Below are 21,583 nucleotides of genomic sequence, written 5' to 3'. Positions count from 1 at the left end.
ACTCAGACTTGACAAAGCCCCCTCTACAAAACTCCTTACAAATCTTTCCACAGGCTCAGAGTCGCACTTCCCATGACTAGTGAACTGATCTTAATGAGTAAAATCTGTATAGTTCCCCTTTAAAATGGTCTACATATTGTACCTCCATAATTACAATGCAGTCAGTGCAAACTTTCTACAAAGTTTCCAGAAATAAGTTCTCTTCAACACAAGAAGGTTGGCAGATGTTCCAGCTGGTCTTTGAAGTCTCATAGTTCTGCACATTAATGATTTGAGTTATAAATTTGATTCTGCTGAATAAAGAACAGAGACAATCAGTATGCAGTTATTTCCTCAAGTACTGTATACAGAGCAAATATAGAGCAGAGCGATCACAAAGCAGAGACAATGAGGCAAGGCAGTGCCGCAAGAGCAACACAGAAGAGAGCTCAGCGACGGATTGGCTCCAAATGCATAACTTTATTGTAAAATAACCTTTAACCTTTCATAACCTTAATCATTGCATGTGTGTGTTGGGAGAGGGTGTGGGAGTCTGAGTTTGATTACTTCGGCTTGGTGATTGGAAGAGAGTCTGTCTGAGTCTGATTACGCCTCCTGTTGTAGACCGCCCTGGTGACTCTATACACACACACACACACACACACACACACACACACACACACACACACAACTTCCCCCCTGCCTCCATCATGCAAGGCTTGTTGCCCTGTGACCCTGAGAAGTGACGGAGTCGCCTTTGTCAGGAGCTGAAGAATAGATTTGTGTAGCATCTTTTGACTCTGCTGACCTCCATATAACCCGGACTGACACACCGTGTCACATATACACACAGAATTGGCTGGGAAAGTAGATATGAAAGAAGAGAAAAGAAAAAAATATATTTTGCTTGGAACATTCAAACAGCATAAGGCACGTGACACTCAATTTGCCGCCTCTTTTATAAATACACATTTTGAAGTATTTGACGAACACCGAAACCTGTTTGTATAAGTGTGTGCGCACGGTGATTATGTTTGCGTTGTTATTTTTATGCATGCCTGTGTGTCTCTGTGCCATTTGTTTCTTTCCCTCCCTTCCAGATGCTTCCTTTCCACATCACTGACTCTTAAATTAGAGCCTGCCGTGGATCTTTCTGTTCATGTGTGTGACTGTGTGTGTGTGTGTGTGTGTCTGTGTGTGTGTCTGTGTGTCTGTGTGTCTTTGCTCCAGGTCCCATCCCAGTTGTTCTGTGGCGCGTCTAATTGGAGGTATTTTAGTGTCCCTGAAGAGAGTGAGTGATTGTGTTTTTGTGTGGTGGAATGCATGTGGTTTGTGTGTATGCACATGTTTGCAAATGCTTTTGCATGTGTGTGTGTGTGTGTGTGTGTGTGTGTGTGTGTGTGTGTGTGTGTGTGTGTGTGTGTGTGTGTGTGTGTGTGTGTGTGTGTGTGTGTGCGCGTTAGTTTGTTGTAGTGTGGTAGAACCCGACACCTGTGAGCCCTCATTTAAAAGCTTAAACGTAAGATCAGAGAATCCCGTGTGTGCAGTCGTTTCCAATGCTGCACCTTCCGCTCAAGGTGTTTTGCATTTTGCTGCATCATGCCCTGCTAGGCTTCAAGGAACACTGTAGAAACCTCTTTAACCAACATGGCAACGTAATGATCTGTGCCACAGTCTACCTCAGTGTGCTTCACATGGATAGGATACGTGCATAGTCTTGCAGCTTCTAGCGTTGGTTAGGGAATATGTCTCCGGAGATTTTTTTTCGTCATACCAGTGAGAGAAGACTACCGACAGACATGGAGTAGTGATTCTCTCAGACTTTTTGGCAGGTGACCCCTAAAAACAAAACAAATGCCAAATTGGAAGCTGCAACTCACCACCCCCCCGATACAAGCGCAGGTGTATCCACTGAACAGTGACTCTAAATCTTTCTCTCTCTCTCTCAAATGACTGCTCATGGTTATTAACCAGCAGGATCTATGGTAATGTTTGGAAGCAGCTGCCAATATTTCATGTAACAGCGAGATCAAAATGGAATCAAAGATTATCAGTGACGGGCACCCAGATAGCTCAGTTGGTAGAGCGGGCACCCATGTATAGACCTTTATGCCTCGACGCAGTGGTCCTAGGTTTGACTCCGACATGCGGCTCTTTGCTGCATGTCATTCCACCTCTCTCTCCCCTTTCATGTCTTCAGCTGTCCTGTCAATTAAAGGCCTAAAATGCCCCAAAAATTTAAAAAAGATCAGTGACGTCCATAGAGTATGCTGGACTAACGCGGACCTTCCTGCATAGAATTTCTTTTTAGTGGGTGCTAAACTATGATTGTCAACCACAGCGGCTCTCAGATCAAATGCTAAAATGTCCCTTTGATTTTGTGAAAGATTGGGTTAAAGGATTATATCAAATACAGTAATGACATTTGTATTGTTATGGGCTGAAAGTAGAAGAAAAGAACATCTCACTCAACTAAGCAAAAAAAGGGAGAGAGGTAAGTTAAAAAAAGACACCTGATGCACCTGCTAGTGAAGAGTTTATTGGCCAAAATGCCAAAGATTCACATTCGCTGCTTTTCATTGGAAATGTAATGTCTTTGGGTTTTAGACTAATGCTTGAACAAAACAAAAGAAAACCAAACATTGGTAAATAGGCAGCCATCTTTTTTTTTGAGACAATTTATAGACTAAAGTTCGGAAATAATTGTTTGATGGAATCCTTCCCTATGGTTTGTTTTTAGTTGAAAAGCATTACTTACTCCGTTCATTACTCCAGCTGTCATGTGCAGAAGAGTTTCAGGGGAAGCAACAAGCAGCGTTCAGCAAGTACTGACACTTATTTTGGTCCTGTTATTTGTGCACGCTGTTGGCTTACGGTGGCCAGATGCAGCAGTTTTCGCAAGTAAGCGATTTGAACAAGTTCTTTTGAAAAAAGAGTTTGAAGACAAAAGAAGACACCTGGCATGGGTCATTTTGTGACCATCCCTGGTTGCACTTGAATATCTCATGGCTTCAGAAGATGTGCAGAAAAAGCTTCACTTTTACTGTTGGTTCATGAAGGAAATGAACACCGTAGTCGTAGCCGGAGTAAAACGGATTAAAAGCTTAATGTTGATCAGGGTTTTCCTTTACCGTATGTACTATGTATTATTAACGCAAGCATGGGTTGTACTTCACATAACATCATACTGTCTTCATAGGCCTTTTGCATGTAAAATTACATTTTTATGCAACGGTTGTCTTGCTTTCTCAAAAACTGGAGAGTAAGTATAGTTAAGATGGACTGCAGAATATCCATGTCTATAAATTCTAAATTAGTGTTTTGGTAATAATTGTGCTGAAGGCAGAAACTTAATAGACCTTTTTCACGGCAGACATGTTGACATGTCATAGCAGGAAAAGCACAGATGTGTTCAAAACCATTAATGATGGCTGCATTCCACTTAGGAGAGGCCCTGGTATTGTGCATGCTGACTCACTGAAATAGCTTACTGGGACACTTGATGGAACTGAGCCATCGTTAAGGTTATCAATTTCAACTGTGCTTTTCCTACTCTGACAAGTCAAAATGTCTGCTGTGAAAAAGGTCCATAGAACAACAAAAAATGCAAATTACATTACAGTGTCTTAAGTAGTTGCATAATTATTTATACGCTGAGAAGAAACTATGGTCCAGCTCAAGTCGATCCTTTTTAAAGTAGAGATTGTGTAGGACGCGTGCTATTCAAGCTGTCCGAAGGCTAGTTATGTAGATAACCATCCTAGAGGGCACCTAACAGAATTACTGATGCATGTAATTGCATATAAACCTTGAATTATTGGTACCAGTATGCTGGAGTCAGTCTAGCACACTTATATCTATAAGGTGCCAGGTTAATTTGAAAGATCTAAACTTGTGTAAGGACTACAATGATCTCTTTTGTAAAGAAAGTCTGCTCATTTAAAGTCTACAGATGTGGTACACACACACACACGCGCGATCATACAAATAGGCACTAATACTCAGTGGTTTTGATAAAGAGGTTTGGCTAATGAATCAGTGCTTTGATTAACTCCTGCTACGACTGATTGTGTCTGGAATTGTTATATTCAATATTTCAGTTGCAAAGGGATCAGTCTTGTCTTCGTTGATCCCCATCTCCCCTCTCTGTCTGTTTCCTCTCTGTCTCAGTCCCTTCTCTCTTTCTCTCTCAGTGTAATGAGGCTCCTCCGTGGTTCTATAATTAAAACCCCAGTGTACAGACAGAGAGATGGATTGACGGAAGGATGGACAGGAAACTGACTCATAGACTGTGTCAGAATGACAAGCGAACTGTGCGTGCCTATGTGTGTATGCTCTACTTGTTCCACGTAGTCATGGATTTAATTGCAAGTGTGTTTTACAGCATGATGAAATAGATTAGGATGGATGCCCAAGTATAAGGCTTTGACAGAGCATTTCACAGTCGTACACCCACTTCTACTCTCTCCACATCCTTTTCCATTCATGACGGAAATAGTCAATAGAGAAAAAGAAGGCAACAGAAAGGCAGATAGTGAGAGAGGTGTCCGGTGGGACAAGTTTCTAAGAATCAATGAACAAGCAGAGGCTGTGGAGGTAAAGAGGCAAAAGAACAGGAGCGGGAAGAAGCTCTGAAAGTTTTAATGTTACACCTGTTACAACATTGTTTATTGCAAGGCACCAGTTAGTCGGGGCACTGTACTGTATACTGCATTGTTTGAGCCAGCATTTTGAACGACTTCTCTCCATTGGTCCATTGCTTTGTTTTTTGATGACTCTAAAGAAAACATAATGTTTAGAAAATTACCACATGGATCAACATTATGGTAATCAAGTACATACTTGGTTTCACCTAGGTTTAAGTGTGCCACTGACAAATGAATTAGGGTTTTCCTTAAAGTCAACTTCAAGAACTTGATAGTTCATATCTATCTAGAAAGCCAGACCAATTTAATGCACATGTCATTATTCTGATCATTACTGTACATTCAAAGCTGGCTTTGTATTTGATGGTGAATTCCATATAGATTTTTAGCTGTGGTAATAATGGCAAACATCTGGTAAGCCATGTCTGATAATTGAAAGCTGATGATATCAGATGTTATCTGTCTCTACTTTGGCTGCAGAGCTAACGTTAGCTAACTTTATAATAACACAGACTGACAGAACAAGCTGCTGTTCAGCCCTACATTTTCAGATATCGACTCTATATAGATACTCCAACATAGCGGGCTGGATTATGACGTGCGCGGCCAGCTTACACAAAATTGTTTATTAATATATTATATATATATATTAATATTTTTTGAGTTCCTTATCTTCCTCTATCTTCTTCCTTATCCATATTATTATTATTGAAAAATAATTAGGAATCTTACTTATCCCCTGTCAGTAACAGTATTGTAACAAATCGCACAAACCAAAGTGCACACTAATTGAGGCTCGACCCCTCTAAAGTATTTCGATAACTCAAAGCCTCTTTGTTAACTTGTTGTCAATTAATGCTTCAGCCTCCAGCCCGGGGTTCTGACGCCGATGCTCTGTGTGAGTTTTGTGTGTGCATCAAGTGTGTTGATACATTTGTTAATTTCAGTCATCTCAGCAGCATCTACTAGAACAAGCGGGGGGGGGGGGTTGGACGGATGAAGGCGTTATTATTGTAGAGGATCAGGCGGAAACGCAGTTGATGTACTATCGTCATCTGCACTTCTCCAGGCAAATACTCGGGTAGGGATACCATCTCAGCTCCCTTAAAGAGATGAAATGCACGAGCACACACGGAACACACACGGGATGCGGAATGAGGTGTCAAGTGCGCAGATAAGTAGTGTGGTGCTCGTGATTTTAATGATCCTGTCAGTCACATGGCCGTTCCTTATCGCCACATCGCTGTACACCCTGCAACCCAAGACTCTGTGTGTGTGTGTGTGTGTGTGTGTGTGTGTGTGTGTGTGTGTGTGTGTGTGTGTGTGTGTGTGTGTCAGACAGTGAGAGTGCATGAACAATAATATCAAGAATAGGAGCTTTATTCCAGCTAAGGCCTCATGTTGGACGCTGTGTGCATGGAAGCAGACGTTTTACAGACCCCCCCCCCACTGTGTTCAGTAGTGGTTCTTTATTTTGATACTCATCACTGCGTGGAAGTGTGTGAGGCTTCACGACTCCAAACTGAGCAACCCAACGGGAGACGCTGTTCCTATGCCAGCTTGTATCAGCACATACTGGTATTCAGGGTTTTTCTAAACAGTTTTCCGAGTATGCCGAATATAAATGAAATATTATTGTGCATGCCAACACACTGATTGTCTCTGTGTGTCAGTGATTCCTGCTGGGCGTAACAGGTTATTGGAGTAGCAGGCCAGTCAGCAGATGTTAATTTGAAGCAATAGCAGTGGAAGAGACAACAAGAGATTGAGGGGGGGTGGAATTTTATGATGGGGCAGGGTAGCAAAGGATAGATTGGATTGGAGGAACAGAAGTAAGATAAAGATGGGTAAATAGTAGAGATGCACCGATTACAACTTTCTAGGCCGATTCCGATTTTCTTTGAGTTAGGCCAGCCGATACCGATTTTAGCCGATTCAGATTTCATTTTTTTCTAACCACTTTACACAAATATTTATTTTCTATCTTTTCTTTAATAGAACATTTTGCACAGAACATAGAACATTTTTGGAACAGATAATGGATCAGTATAAAATAGAACTATATAAATGACTCCTGGTGTGGGAAATTCACACACATCTAAAGTGCAATGTTAGAACCATTTCCTTCTTTTCACATCCAATATCCAACTACAAAAAATGTGATTTTGGTTTTTGGTGTCGTCCCTCCACACCCTACATTTTCCTTGCAGGTGTTGCATATTGCAAACTTGTTATCTTCTGCACACACGCTGAAGAATTTCCAAACAGCTGACATGTGGCAGGTTAATTCACGAGGTTCCCTACAGCAAACTGCTGTTGATGTTTTACCAATCTGTGGTTACCAGCGTCCTCTTCTACACTGTGGTGTGCTGGGGGGCAGTATATCCAAGAAAGACACCTCCAGGCTGGATAAACTGATCAGGCGGGCCGGCTCTGTGGTCGGCATGAAGCTGGACTCACTGGTGACAGTGGCAGAGAGGAGGACACTGGACAAACTGCTGGACATTACTGACAATGCCAGCCACCCACTGCACACCATCATCAGCAACCAGAGGAGCCTGTTCAGTGGAAGGCTGCTCCTTCCCAAGTGTAGGACCAACAGACTCAAGAACTCCTTTGTCCCCCATGCCATCATACTCTACAACTCCTCACTCGGGGGGGAGGAGGAAATAGGGTAAAGAGGACAGAACAGAACACTGTGCAATAAATTATTAATAATCTACTCACATACATACCTGGACACTCTAACTGCTCTTAACTGCTAATTTATGCTAAATGTCATTTATTTATTAACTGTATAATAACACAATACCATACACAGTCCTATATACCTATATATCTATCTTTATTTATCTGTAGTTTATTGTTGTTTTACTGTTTGTTTATTTTTGTAAAAATATTTAGCTAAAAGTTTTATTGTTATTCTTATACTGTATTTTTTCTATCTTTTTTCTATTTAAAGAGTTTTTTGTAAGATGCTAAAATCTGCTGCTGGAAATCTAATTTCCTTGCGGGAGTCATCCCAAAGGGATCAATAAAGAGAAGTCTAAGTCTAAGTCTACATGTGTTCACACCGCGAGCGGGTACGCGCGATACACGGCGGAAAAGTTGAGAGAAAGGAAAAAGCAACTGTGCTGTCGTGTCCGTGTGTGCGTGCGTCCTTGAGAACTGTAACTGGTATAACTTATGTTGTCAGTTAATTGTAGCACTCACCAGCATGAAATCGGCATATGTCAGTCTGATATGGCAATATGGATACAATTTCTGTAATAGTATTTATTTGTACATTTTATGGAAATTAAATTGAGAAACTGTTTAGTTGTGCCTAGTTGTGTTTTATTATAAATTCAACAACTCAACGATATATAGACCTACCCAGTTCAACTGAAATGATTAGACGATTAAACACTTGATGTTTGTTGATTGGCTGTTTCGGTCGTTTCCAGTTTCTAAAATGTAAGGGTTTTTCTGCATTGAGTACTTTTACTTTTGTTCTTTAAGTACATTTTCCTGATGATACATGAGCTTGACATAGTTATTTCTTGACCCTAGAAACAGCAGTTCTAGATAATCTAAATTCAAAGACCTCTTACTTGCTTTTTCGGTAATGTATCACATTTTCACACCAATAAATGCACACATTCACATATACAAACACCCAAATTCACAGTTATGCACAAGCATACATATATCCCATTTTTTCATTAGCTGTTGAACTGACACCATGGTCGGAAATGTGGGTGGTGTTTTTTACAAATTCACACACACACACACACACACACACACGTATGTATGACTATGTGTTTGTCCTCTTGTCCCCTGCGATATCAGTGTGTACGTAAGGCAATGTTTTATCAGGGTTTCGGGGCAAAACAAAGTACTTGAAAAGAATTAGTGGAAGTAAAAGAGATAAAAAAAGAGAAGCGGGTGAGGCATAGCAGAGAAGAGATGAGAACAGAGGGATAGGGTACCAGAGAAAGTTAAAGAAAAGAGGCGAGCTGTGAGCAAGTGCGAAATTGGGAAAGCTTTGAGGACGATAGAGATGGATTGGAAGGAAGAAAGAGAGGCAGAGTGTAAAAGTTGAAGATTGAGAGGGGATGCTGAAAACAGGAATAGATCAACAGGGCCTTTAATCCAAAAATAGTTTCCTCCCTTCTCCTCCTTCCTCCTCATCCCTACTTACCTCTCTGCCACTTTCTTCTCCCCCATCTGTTTGTTCAGAGTGATTGAAAAAAAGAGGACACACAGACACACACATACACACACACACACACACACACACACACACACACAGCAATGTGTGGACATATTGTGATCCACAGACAGACAGATGATGTCCATTACCAGGCCATGCTGTCCGGAGTCAGGCGGAACAGCTGCAGCCAGATCTCACTGATCTATCACTGTTCTAATGAATCTGTTATAGCCAGGCCCGACCAATCAATCTCTGAGCCACTTAATCAATTACGCCATTAATCAGACACAGACCCTAACTGTTCTTGCCCACATGAGCGATCGTTTTACATATATACACAGACATAAAGACACAGGCATAACCCATGTGCACTTATACATACAGGGCACGGAGTCGGTCAGTGTGGAAGTGACTGTGAGAGTGAGCTTTGCTTTATCGAAGCAGGAGGCTAACACACAGCATAATTAAATATGGCTTTGTTTGCAGGCAATTAGATTTCTTTCAATAGAAGTACAGCTGAAGGAGATGAGCATTACATTCAGGTAAACAGAAAATATTTAGGGGTGAGATACTGCAGTGTTAAGTGATATTTAGTATTTAGATAGATACTTATCAAATAATTGGCTGCAATATTAAATATTTTCTGCATTGGAGCATTTCATTAGTGTGAAAATATTAGCTCCCTAAATGTAAGCATTTTACTGCTTTATATCATTGTAAATTGGCTATATTGTGATTTTGGGACTGTTGGTCTGACCAAAAAAAGCATTTTGATGGGTCCTTGGGGTCTGGAGAATTTTCTGACATTTTATAGAATAATTGCTTGGACACACATTACAGTGGTTGATCCGATTCTAAACATGATTTGACCATGACGACAAGTTGGACTAGGCCTGTTTCAATGTCATCTCATTTAAATTTAGCATTTCTTTTCTCTGTGAGTTGCAATATATGAAATTGCAAGGCAAACTCATGTATTAATGTTCTCGCATGATTTATTCGATGGCCCCATGATGCAACTGCTTTCATATCACCCAGTTTATTTTCTTCTGTATTCACTCGTCGTTCAGTATGTGCTCCATTCTGGCTGCAAAGACTTAAACAAATGTGAATGTTGGTGGAAACGGTCGTTTGGAGTGTCTATGAGGTTTCAGTAATCTTAAAGTCTGTTTCCAGCTTAAATGATTCTATAGATCGAAGATAATGTGCGATTACAACATTCTCACAAGTTAATTGCATGCCAAAATGGGCAAGATGGTTCTGGTAAATCTGTTTCAGACTGTACAATATCAGTTTTAGGCATGTCAGATGGTGCGATTAATTGATGGTGGCAAGCAAATGCATTGGCAGGTTGTAAAACCGATGGTGGCCAGGGAGAAGAGGTCAACATGGAATATCAATTATGTAAAGTGAGTTTGAAATAAATATAGTTTTAGCTCTCCAGTGTATTCTGCATTATTTCATAAAATTTTCTGATTAATTGGTTTGTAAATGTAGGTCCAAGCAACGGTCACATTGCAGGAGTTAAATCAGCCGTCAAAGGATGCGTCTCACAGTGCACAGCTTTTGACAGACGTCAGTCTGGGACAGCCACAAAAACACACAGAGTAAAGGGGCCTTAAAGGGGTGATAGAATGCAAGACCGATTTTACCTTGTCATAGTTGAATAATGACAGTTTAGTGGGTAACTAGGACATACATAGAACCTCTAAATCCCATTGACACCTCTTTCCTCTGCAAATCTCACAATTTGAAACTGCCTCTGAAAACGGGCAAATCTCAACAAGCCGCCTAGTTGACGTCAACTCGGCAGTCACGCCCCAACATTTGCATAAGCTACACAACTGACCTGAGATCAGTTAGTCTTCTGAATCTAGGTCGGGCAGATCTCAGAAATTGTATACATTGTTCATCTGCTATTTTACCATTAAATTCACTTCTGAGACTTTTTTATGCGAGAAATCAACAATGTAGAGGTCAAATATGGGCCGTTTTATGAAAATTGATGTCTAATTGCAATTTTTGTCCGATTGTGTGTCGGACCGGCCGGTGCTGCCTGTGTAGCTGCCTCGCCGCCTGGCCTGCCTTCCTTCACAGACCCCGGCCTGCTGTGAGCTCGATTGGGCTCCGTCACAGCTGGCAGCCCACGGCACTCCATACCCGCGCAAAGTCACCGTTTTGTGGGTTAATGGACTACCAAACGCCGCTGCCTGTACAGAGCTCCAGGGCCTGCAGCTCCCCTCTTCCTGCTAGCTAAATGCCAGGTGTGTGTGAGTGAGAGCACGGTCAGCGAGCTTGTTACGCCAGCAATCTGTTACCATAGGTTCCAGTTAATCTTATAATGTGTGTATTCATAATGTGTTGAGTTATTTAAACAAACGATTGGGGAAATAAACGCTTGTTGTCCGTGAGTCTCATTAATAGAGCCCGCGGTCAGAGGTGTCAAAAGTATTCACATTCATTACTCAAGTAGAAGTATAGATACTAGGGTTTGAAAAGACTTTTGTAGAAGTTGAAGTATCAACTCAAGCTTTTTACTTAAGTAAAAGTGTAAAAGTACTGGTTTCAAAACTACTTAAAGTATAAAAGTAAAAGTAATGTAAGGCAGAGATCTTCAGAGGTCCTCAGAGTCATTGCAGGGGGCCCTCCAAATTATTGTACATTTTTGAGTCTTAAAAAATAAAATGCCTTAACATAATTCCAACATATTATTAGCAAATATAAATTCCCACTGATGATAGGCTTACTGGCCTATAGGTAAGGTAGTCACTAAGATATCAGCCCACTGATACAGTTAATCCTAGATTTACTGTGCCACATATGTAACATTAAAATATGATTTATAAAATCATGCCAACAATTAATATTTTAATAGCTTATGAAAAAAGGTATGTAAGAAGGCTTTAGGTTACCCTAACAGTTATTGTAGGCCCAGTTTAATATGCAACTTAATTTCATACAATATGTAGGGGGTCCCTACTACATCTCACTTTAAGTTAAGGGGTCCTTGGCTTAAAAAACGTTCAAGACCCCTGATGTAATGGGGGGAAATGCCATTAAGGACAACAGCTTAACTCTAAAACGCGGGGACAAAATCATATGACTATAATAATGTTACAGTATATTAAAATCATACCTGCAAACTCAGAAGGGCTGAAAAAGGTGACAAGTAGGCTACATCTCTTCTGTGTTTTTCAGACAACGGCAGCTACAGTCTGGTGTTAGACTCCTCTCCAGTGAAATATAGACACACTTTTATACCGTTTAGCTCTCAGCATTTTATCATGTTTACTCCATCTTCTAGCTAACGCAAGGCTAATCTGCTTCAAACTGTAGTGTTGACTAGCGTCCCGTGCGGCAATGTTCAGTTCCCTCTAACGTCCGTTTTCGGAGCATTGCGCAGGCACGTAAGGCACCGAAATCCATGTTGCTATTCGGTCCGGTAGATAACGGTCGTTAAGGCACCGGTGGCGTATTAGCACCGGGTCTGTACAGGTGTTATGTATCAAATTCACTCTCTCCGGATGGAGTGATTTGGATAGGTTTTTTTGTGTGTGTTTTTTTGAACGATGACTGATGAGCTGGAATGAAAACAAGCCGAACTGAAATATGAGTAACGAGGCTATTTTTAAAATGTAGGGAGTAGAAAGTACAGATAATTGCGTAAAAATGTAAGGAGTAGAAGTAAAAAGTATGCTGTTAAATAATTACTCCAGTAAAGTATAGATACCCAAAATTTCTACTTAAGTAAGGTAACGAAGTATTTGTACTTCGTTACTTGACATCTCTGCCCGCGGTGAGCTGGAGTCCATCAACGAGACCTCTGAAATTCACAAAAATGCATTAAAATAGAAATCGGACAAGTTTTAGCTAAGCGTTATAAGACATTGGGGTAGATGTTATATAAGTGGCGTGACTAAATTCAAACTGTAAATATACTATAGTTATGCCGAAAGTGTAGCTAGATAGCTGCAATCGTTTCCCATTGTATTGAATGGGACATATAGCTAGCGAGCTAGCTACTCGTCCTAACAAGACGCCTCGCGTTCATAAAAATGCCTTAAAATCAAATCGGACACAACGGTTAGCTTTATAAGACATTGGGGTAGATGTTATATAAGTGGCGTGACGAAATTCAAACCGTAAATATATTATAGTTATGCCGGCAGCCGGCCACGGAGCCCCGGCAAAGGGTGACTTTGCGCTGGGTATGGAGCCCAGCAGGCTGCCGCTTTCTCGTCAGACTGTGTGGAGCTCCTAAAGTCCAACACGTCTTACCAAATTTGCAATTAGCCATCAATTTTCATAAAACGGTCCATATTTGACCTTTATATAGTTGATTTCTCGCATAAAAAAAGTCTCAGAAGTGAATTTGGTAACGAAACATTGCAGTGTCTGGAATATGAGATTCTGTCACGTCTCTAATGTGTGTGTATTGGGGATTCACTCAACCAATCAGCGCACATCTCTAATATGTGTGTATGGCAATTCGCTCAACCAATCAGTGCGCGTCTCTAATCTGTGTGTATGGCGATTCGCTCAACCAATCAGCGCGCAGCTCATCTAAATATTCATGAGCATACCATATTTGGAAGAAAAGCTCTTGTTATAAATAGGGCCAAAACACAGGGATGTATAAGGGCCCATAAAATATCAACCAGGCCATTTTCAGCCCAACCAATGTTACATACCCCATTAGGAGACCATAAGGAACAGTGTGAAATACCCTATATAATCATTCTATCACCCCTTTAACTGAAAAATAATACATTAACATTAAAGTGATGGTTCGGAGTAATTTCACCCTAGGGTCTTTTGCACCACGACCTTGAGCCAAACAACCCCCCAGAAGCTTTTTTCACCTGGGTCTAACATTGGGAGAGTTAGCGTTATTAGCTGAATAGCTAAATGCAGGGGCTAATAAATATGTTATGTACTCATAAAACGATGGATTGGAAAGTTTGTAAGTACACCAGGAGTTTCTTTAAATAACACTTGCCTGTTGGCTTCTGCTTTCTGCTGCTGCTGCTACCGGCAGTAAGACGAGTGATTAGGGACGTCTACAAATTACAACACCGAAAAGAGAGACAACAAAAATATTTATTAATTTAACTTATTTTTATATAACATATATAACCTATTTGTACTACTGTAGAAGTTTGGTATCATTTTGGGCATTATTAATGGGGTAATGTAGAAGATACACAGTTGGATCCATTAGCGCCGGCACTAAGTTATTCAGCTGATAACGCTAACTCTCCCAATGTTAGACCCAGCTGAAAAAAGCTTCTGGAGAGTTGTTTGGCTCGAGGTCGTGGTGCAAAGGACCCTAGGGTGAAATTACTCCGAACCATCACTTTAAGGAAGTTTCCAAAAAGGGAATGAAAAATGTCTTTGTACAGCGTCACATTTCTAATCTGCTCCAAAAGACTGGGAGAAAGTGTCTTACAAAAGCGCCAAAGGAAATGCCAGGACATGTTGCCCTCCATTGATCTGTCACATTCCTCCAGGCCTCGTCCCTCCACTCGCTGCCATGTCCTAAATGGATGGACTGTGTCAAAAGCAGAAACTACACAGCGATCAGTGAATGCTTAACTGGAATACCACTTGTTTCTAAATGAGGCACTTAAAATTCAGTATCCTCTTATATATAAGGCTTATTTTTACTTTTGCTGAGGGTCTCTTAGACATAGTTCTTCAAGTGCCGGACAGATAGAAGTGATAACAGAGAGGTTGAGAGATAAAGAAAAAGAAGGGGTGACAGTAAAGAAGACGTGTGAGATAGGGTAGTACCCTGCAGCATACTGGATAAAGAAGAAGAAAAAAACAAGGAAATAACCTGATTTAGTAATGAGGCATCCCTTCTTTCTTGTCTCTCTTGGTCCCTTCTCCATCTGGTGTTTCACCCTGAGGTGTTGGGCACACAGCAGCACCACCTCACTGCCTTTGAAAGCCCCACCTTTTGGCTCCAACTTCCCCTTTTCTTCCCCTTATGTATTTCATCCCTCACTACCTTTCTCTTGCCTTTTTATATTTCTGCAAGATCAGAGGCTTCCTATTTCTTTTGTCTCTTATTAGAGGCGCAAACCTGCGTAAGCCGCACACTGCTTTGAATTGGAAATTATATCGCATTTTTTCATGCCATCATTAGGCTCACAGTATGAATGTAATGAAACATGGCACCCATGTTCTTTTTACATTTCTCTTGTACTTTTGTTGTTTCTTTTAAGCCTGGATGTTTGTTTGTTAATCATTTTTAATGAAACATTTGTATTCATCGTCTGATTTTTGTGCTCTTTGTTTGACTCTTGAGGCGATGAAGAGGTAATGTTTAACAAGGGATTGATGTTTTTATCTCAAGTGCGCATTTAAGTGCAGGCATTCTGTTTGGGCACAAATAAACCTGAAGTCTGTATGGAGAGAAAAGGGAAGAGGAGGAATAATGGCAGGGATAAGCTAAACTCTTTCTTTCTTTCACACAGTGAGCCGAGAATGTCAAAACCTGGTGACATTTGGGATTCCAAATCCCAAGGATGATTGACACCAGCGTTTACCTGTATGTGCATGGGAGACTGTGCTGTGCATACCAGCTGCCTGTGTGTGTTTGTGTGTGTGTGTGTGTGTGTGTGTGGGGGCATGATTGACATGGTAAATTGGAAAGGTCAACTGATGCTAGTGTTTCGGTACAGACAGACAGCAGGAAAATGTAACCTTCCCAGAGTCCGCATTTATGGAGGGAAGGAGAATCTGAGCAGAAATGAAGTTTTAATATGTAAACCTGCTCACTGCTGTTTATATGCTGTGTATAAATGAATACTCTCCTCAATTCTGGTCAGATTTACAAAGTGAGACAGACTACTGGGTATAAGGAGAGGAAGCATACGGACTATGAAATTTTACCATTTGGGTCCTTCAGGAATTTCTCCGAGGTCTGAGGTCAACACTCCAGTCAGCTTATTATTTTACCGGACAAAACTTTGTGTGTGTGTGTGTGTGTGTGTGTGTGTGTGTGTGTGTGTGGATGGGGTCTATGCGTCCTTGTGTGTTTCTTTCCGTGAATGTCAGTGTTGGAATTTGGCGTGTTTCTTTTGTATAGCCATTTATATGAATTTCAAATAGGTGTGTGCGTTCGTGCATTCGTTGTGTGTGTATTTTAGAGCAAGAAACAGGAACAGGGAGTGCGAGTGCAGGGAGAGTGAGATTGACAGGGTAAATTGGAATGGTAAAGGGTTTGGAGGTTGAACTCTGGGTTTAAAACAGCGAGAGAGAGAGAGAGAGAGAGAGAGAGAGAGAGAGAGAGAGAGAGAGAAAAAGTGACCCAAATGTGTTGCTAAAAAAGTATCCTTTCGCTTGGGGAACTGTGACAGTGGATGCCGATGTGGGTGGATGGGGAGAAGGAAGCAAGGCTGAGCAGGAGAATAGGTTGTCACCAAGGGCAAAGGGGTGTCTGGTTGTATGTAGATGGGAAGAAAGAAAGGTAGGCCCGGTGGGGCTGTTTGTGTGTCTAGAGGGAGGGAGAGAGTCATGGAGCGTTTGGGAGTGCTGCAGTAAATAGGTGACCCACAGCTGGGGACTAAAGGGTCAGCACCTGCACAGGTCAGCTGGGAAGGTAACACAATAAGATATGACACGCATAGCAACAGCAGCCTTTACACACCTGAAAGGACAGGAGCGGCACACATGATTGTTGCATTGAATAGCAGACACAACACACAAATACTGTACTTGCTTGTACACAAACCCATAGACAACCAATAGAGCATATGTACACACACACACACACACACACACACACACACACACACACACACACTGTGGCAAGCACACACAGAGGACATGGTGACCTGCTTGTTTGTAGGTCCTTCAGGCAGCTGAATACACAATAGTGAATTCATGAATACAAATTATAGTCAAGGCTGAGACACATTTAGGCACATACTAATATTTTCATATCACCTCAAACTGTATTTATACACACATTAATATCAACCATGATACTGAGAAGTGGCCTGTTTAATATGAGTACAGGGTTAAGTGTTGGATGTGGAAAGCATCCTTCACCTGCACCACAGTAGTTATCTCTGCAGTGAAATGCACATCAATAAACACATTGATTAAAACAACAAATGGTCCAATGCATTTTAAACAATGAGGGAAGTGAAAGTTGCTGGAAAATGGGTGGATTTAGCTCTGTGAACATCAGATGCTTTGTTGTTGTTGTGAACACACACACACACACACACACACACACACACGCGCTACTAGCTCCATTCACTCTGTTGTCCCCTGATGTCCCCATTGTTTCTCTGTTCCCGTTTGAAACTGAAGATGACTCAGTATGACATAATTTGAATACACACGCAGAAATGTATGCGCCCACCCCAAGACCAAAGCCATCGCTTTTCTGTTTGTGTGTCAGTGGGCATTTGTGTGTGTGTGTGTGTATTCACAACACAACAAAGCGCACACACACACTAACATTGAAACATATACATACACATACACACTCCCAGTATTCAGGAGTTGAGTGAGTGTCTGAGTGGCTGAATAGGAGTGTGGAGGGGTAGTGTATTGATAGATGAATGGTGAATGTAGATTTTCTGCCGGTAGAATGTCAATGCCATCATTTTCTCGAAGCCTACAGCCCTGCTACCCCCAGCCTTATGACAAATACAAGGAGAAGGACAGATGGGGGAGATAGAGGGGGAGAAGAAAAAAGAGTGAATGAGAGAGACAAAATTTGGTAGCTTATAGTTGATGGATGGGCTGCAAACAGCTTGTCTTCCCCTGGACTCCATGATAACATGCCGTTCTCTCTGCCTCTTCCTCCCTCTCATCCATATCTTGCTCTGTGTCTGTTTTAGTTTTTTCCTTCTTTCTCAGAGAGTGTGTCTCCTTTTGCTGTGTGCCGACTCACTTCTGAGACGCCTTAAAGCTGCTGATTTGTGAAAGCCTGTATTATTTTTTTTGCAATTTTTTAATGTGTATTTTCCAAATGTGTCATTTTGCTGCACCACACTTGAAATCTAAATTATATCTTGCCTGTTCTCCTCTTTCCCCCACTTCCTTTTCTCTCCTTTTGTCCCACTTCTTTTCATCTCATGCTCTCTGGCTGATGGACAGTTGGCAAGAAGAACCGAGGGTCAACAGGTAAAGAACCCATTTACATTTACATTATCTTCCCTGCTCTTTCTACTCTGGCTCCTTCTTTCTCTCTCTCTCTCTCTGTATATAAACAAAGACAAATATTGCTGTGGCCCTTCGCTCCCACCAGAAGGTCAGATCTAAGGGTTGTTCAGCTAAATGCTTAGTACGCTCAATGCTGTTTTTTGCCCCAAACGGCTCCTTCCAGGCAGCGCTGCGACCCTTAACCCTAACCCTAACCATAACCAGTGCCTAATCCTAGTGCTTTCCAGGCAGCGCTGCCTTCAACCGCTGTAGTTTCACAGTTTCTGCCTCAGGGCCAATACAGTAAGAAAGCCATACAGCAGCACACCTCTAACCTCTAGGTGAGCCTGCTGTAGGTCTGCATCTATTGGTATTATTGTAAAATAATCTGATATTTGTCATGATCCATTCAGCTCACTATATCTAGTTCAGTATGCAACTTCTTTTGGTTCATCATTGCCTTTAAAAGTTCTGCAGGGATAGCTCTGGTCGTGTGTCAGTTGTCTATACCTAGCTGCCATCATCGGTGAGGCGAACCGAAGTATTTTGTTTTCCCTGTAATTTATAGCACCACTGGACAAGGACTACATCAGACAAAACCTGAGGCTTGACATTGTTTAATCTAAATTCAGTCAGCCAACTCATGTGGATGGATGGATGGATTATTAAGTCAATGTGGATATTTGGCGTCTAGGCTCGGACCTCGTCACTCCCCACAAGGAAGCACTTAGCTCAGCACGACAGGGAGTGGGGAGTGACAACAACAGCTCCCTACCTAGGGTAACGTTAACTCAGAGCCACAACAGGTGGATGCTGGAGTGGAGGTGGGGCTTTTCAGATGCTATATGAACAGCAGCGGCACTGGTGTCAGGTCAGCATAGCTTTCAGGTGAGCATAAGAGCGAGCAGAGCGCCGACGAGTGTGTCGGATATTGCAGTGAGAAGAGTATACCGTGTTAGTGCGGTGGCTGACTCAAGTCAAGTCTGAACTAACTCGCACAGGCTTTGCTTTTTCGCTTCATTGGGCAATGTTTTGTCTGCTACATCAGACATGCTAACTCATTTTCCCTACAGCACCACTTAAGCGTCTATTACCTGAGCTTGGCTAAAACACACTGAGGTGCCAGTGTTTCTCTGCACGGCATTCAAGCAGCCTCTCGCTGCAGAGACAGACTGGGCCAAAGCACTTACAAATGCCCAATAGTGTTTCTCTCTGCCTGAGTCACAGAGAACACAGAGTGCTTGAGCACTGCTATAACGTTCCTTCATGAGTACATACTGTTATTATAACATTTGTAAAGTATTGACATATTGCCTTTTTCTCCTGTTAGAGTACTACAGTAATCATGTGTGAATGTGTGTTGCCTTAATTTACTCTGGAAGAATTATTCCCATCAATTATTGTTGATTGCTGATTATTTTCAGAATTAATGGGGCAAAAATATTTTATTTTAGTTTTCCTCTCTGTACCCAAAAAAAAAATTTTGCAATTGCACATGCCCTTATTTCAGTATAGTGGTGATGAAATGTTACCTCATTATGTCATTGTGGGTTTTGTCAAGCAGCCAAATAACCGCAACTAATATAATACTCAAAATTAATCAAATAATCATTGAGCACTCTCGAGAGTTTAACTCCTGCCCTGCCTGTCTATTACTCCTACATGTTTCTTGTTTCTTCTTCCTCTCTTTCATTCCCGTCTTCCCATCTTCTCCCTCCATCACTTGGGGGGCCCCCGATGACAGAGATAGATAGAGGGTTTGGCAGCTGAAGGAAGAGATGAATATTTAAAATTGGGCATCTTTCTCGGTCCTCTCACTGCTTCCCATTGTCTGTGTCTCTCTCCCCTTGGGGCTTGGATCTTCTACTCTTGGTGTGGTGTGGCTTTGTGTGTGTGTGTGTGTGTGTGTGTGTGCGTGTGTGCGTGCGTGCGTGCTGTGTGTGTGTGCGTGTGGCATGTCTTGGCTTGTGTTTTTATATTGCCATTCTAAGGCAAGTCTAGTCAGACGATGACACTTAGCTGTCAGCATGCAGCATTAATGAGCGCAGTGAAACGCACAAACACTCGCCCCACTCTCACACACAAGCAGTATTCTCAAGAGAGATCAGCAAATGATCACCTTCTCCTCTCCATTTATTTTTGGTATATCCTCCAAAAAACTCTTTAAAATAATTTTGAAAGCTCTCTATTTTTTTTAACCTCTAATTTCCAGTGTCCCTCCTTTCCAACTTCTTTAACTTATCTGTGCTTTCTCTCTCAAAATATTGCCCTCTTTCTTTCCTTCAAACTCTTTCTCTATCTCTCTGTTGGATGCAGTCTCAGTGTGATATGTGTTAGTTGGCTGTGAACCCCGCAGACACGTATCTGACAACTCTATTAATACACAGTCAGCTAACTCCAGCCTCCTCCTGTGTGTGTGTGTGTGTGTGTGTGTGTGTGTTCACCCCCTGAGCCAGTCCCTCTGCTCTCTAGGTCTCTGTGAAGGTTAGTTTGAAAGGCTTAAAACACACAGATCTACAGCCATAAAAAAAAATCTCACACACACACACACACACACACACACCCTGATTCACTGACACAATAGGGAATGTGGAGTGACTGACAGATTTAATAGGAGAACAAGCTGTAATCTGAGAGAATCCATTCGAAGAGGGATTACATTCTAATCTGTGGATTGAATAGCCTTTCATCTCTGTCTCGGTCTATCTCTCTCGCTCTGTATTTATCCATCTCTATCTCTTTTCTGCCCTAAAGCTCCACCAATCCTTTTAACCAGCCCAGTTTTTTTTTATCATTCCCATCCTTGATTTGATTTGGAATTTTATGTATCAAATCTGAATACCATGCACATACACACACAAAACTGTCACACACACACTCTGTCACACAGCTGTGTCACCTCAGCAACACTTTTCAATCAGCAATGATTGCACTGACGAGAGCATTGTAATGTTGAAATGCGTCAATACCATTCTGGTGCTAAATTATACCCACATCCATGAGCACACATGCAGACCCACAGAATGTACGCTTTCCCTCCTATCCTCATCTGTTTTGATTTCATCTGTTTAACTGCTTTAGCAGCTCTCCTTTTTTTCATAATCCCTCTTTCTTTAATGAAGCTTTTTAGCCTCAAGTTGTTGTTCTGATATTGCTTCGATATACTACAACCCTGCATTTTTTTCTGCCCTCCATCACTCCTATTCTCCCTCTCTCTGCCACATGGTGTTTCTCATTTGCTAAATGAGGAATCCAATAGAGTTAGATTAAACTTCTGGGCTCTCTTTGTAGAATCTTTATAGGGAGCCTTTTAGCTGCACACACACACACACACACACACACACACACACACACACACACACACACACACACATACACACACACGATTGTAACATTGTCTGCCGGTTTAAATATGTATCCTTGCTTAGGTTGAAGAAGATTCAGTTAATAATCCCTGTTCAAACAACAAAAAGGACAAGATAAGAGGATGATAGGGAATAAAGGAGGGAAGCTAGGCAGTAGGGAATGAGAGATACAGGCGAGATGATGATAGAGATTTCCCCAGAGAAAGAGGATGTTAGACATGCTGACAGAG

General features: G+C 41.6%; 1 protein-coding gene across 3 annotated transcripts in view; it reads left to right on the top strand.

Moving 5' to 3' along the window:
- sdk1a (sidekick cell adhesion molecule 1a) overlaps window positions 1-21,583 on the top strand; it is a 252,184-nt gene that overhangs the window by 132,366 nt on the left and 98,235 nt on the right. For 2 of the 3 annotated variants that reach the window (XM_028594442.1, XM_028594455.1), the window contains one exon: window positions 17,944-17,970. The exons of the other annotated variant lie outside the window; for it this stretch is intronic. In XM_028594442.1, coding sequence (XP_028450243.1) covers window positions 17,944-17,970 — 27 coding nt within the window. The remainder of the gene's footprint in view (window positions 1-17,943; window positions 17,971-21,583) is intronic. 3 annotated transcript variants of the gene reach the window in all.

The sequence above is a fragment of the Perca flavescens genome, chromosome 2, assembly GCF_004354835.1.
Source record: "Perca flavescens isolate YP-PL-M2 chromosome 2, PFLA_1.0, whole genome shotgun sequence".
Lineage (NCBI taxonomy): Eukaryota > Metazoa > Chordata > Actinopteri > Perciformes > Percidae > Perca > Perca flavescens.
Note: the sequence above shows the minus strand (reverse complement) of the source record. Positions and strands in the feature narration are given on the sequence as shown.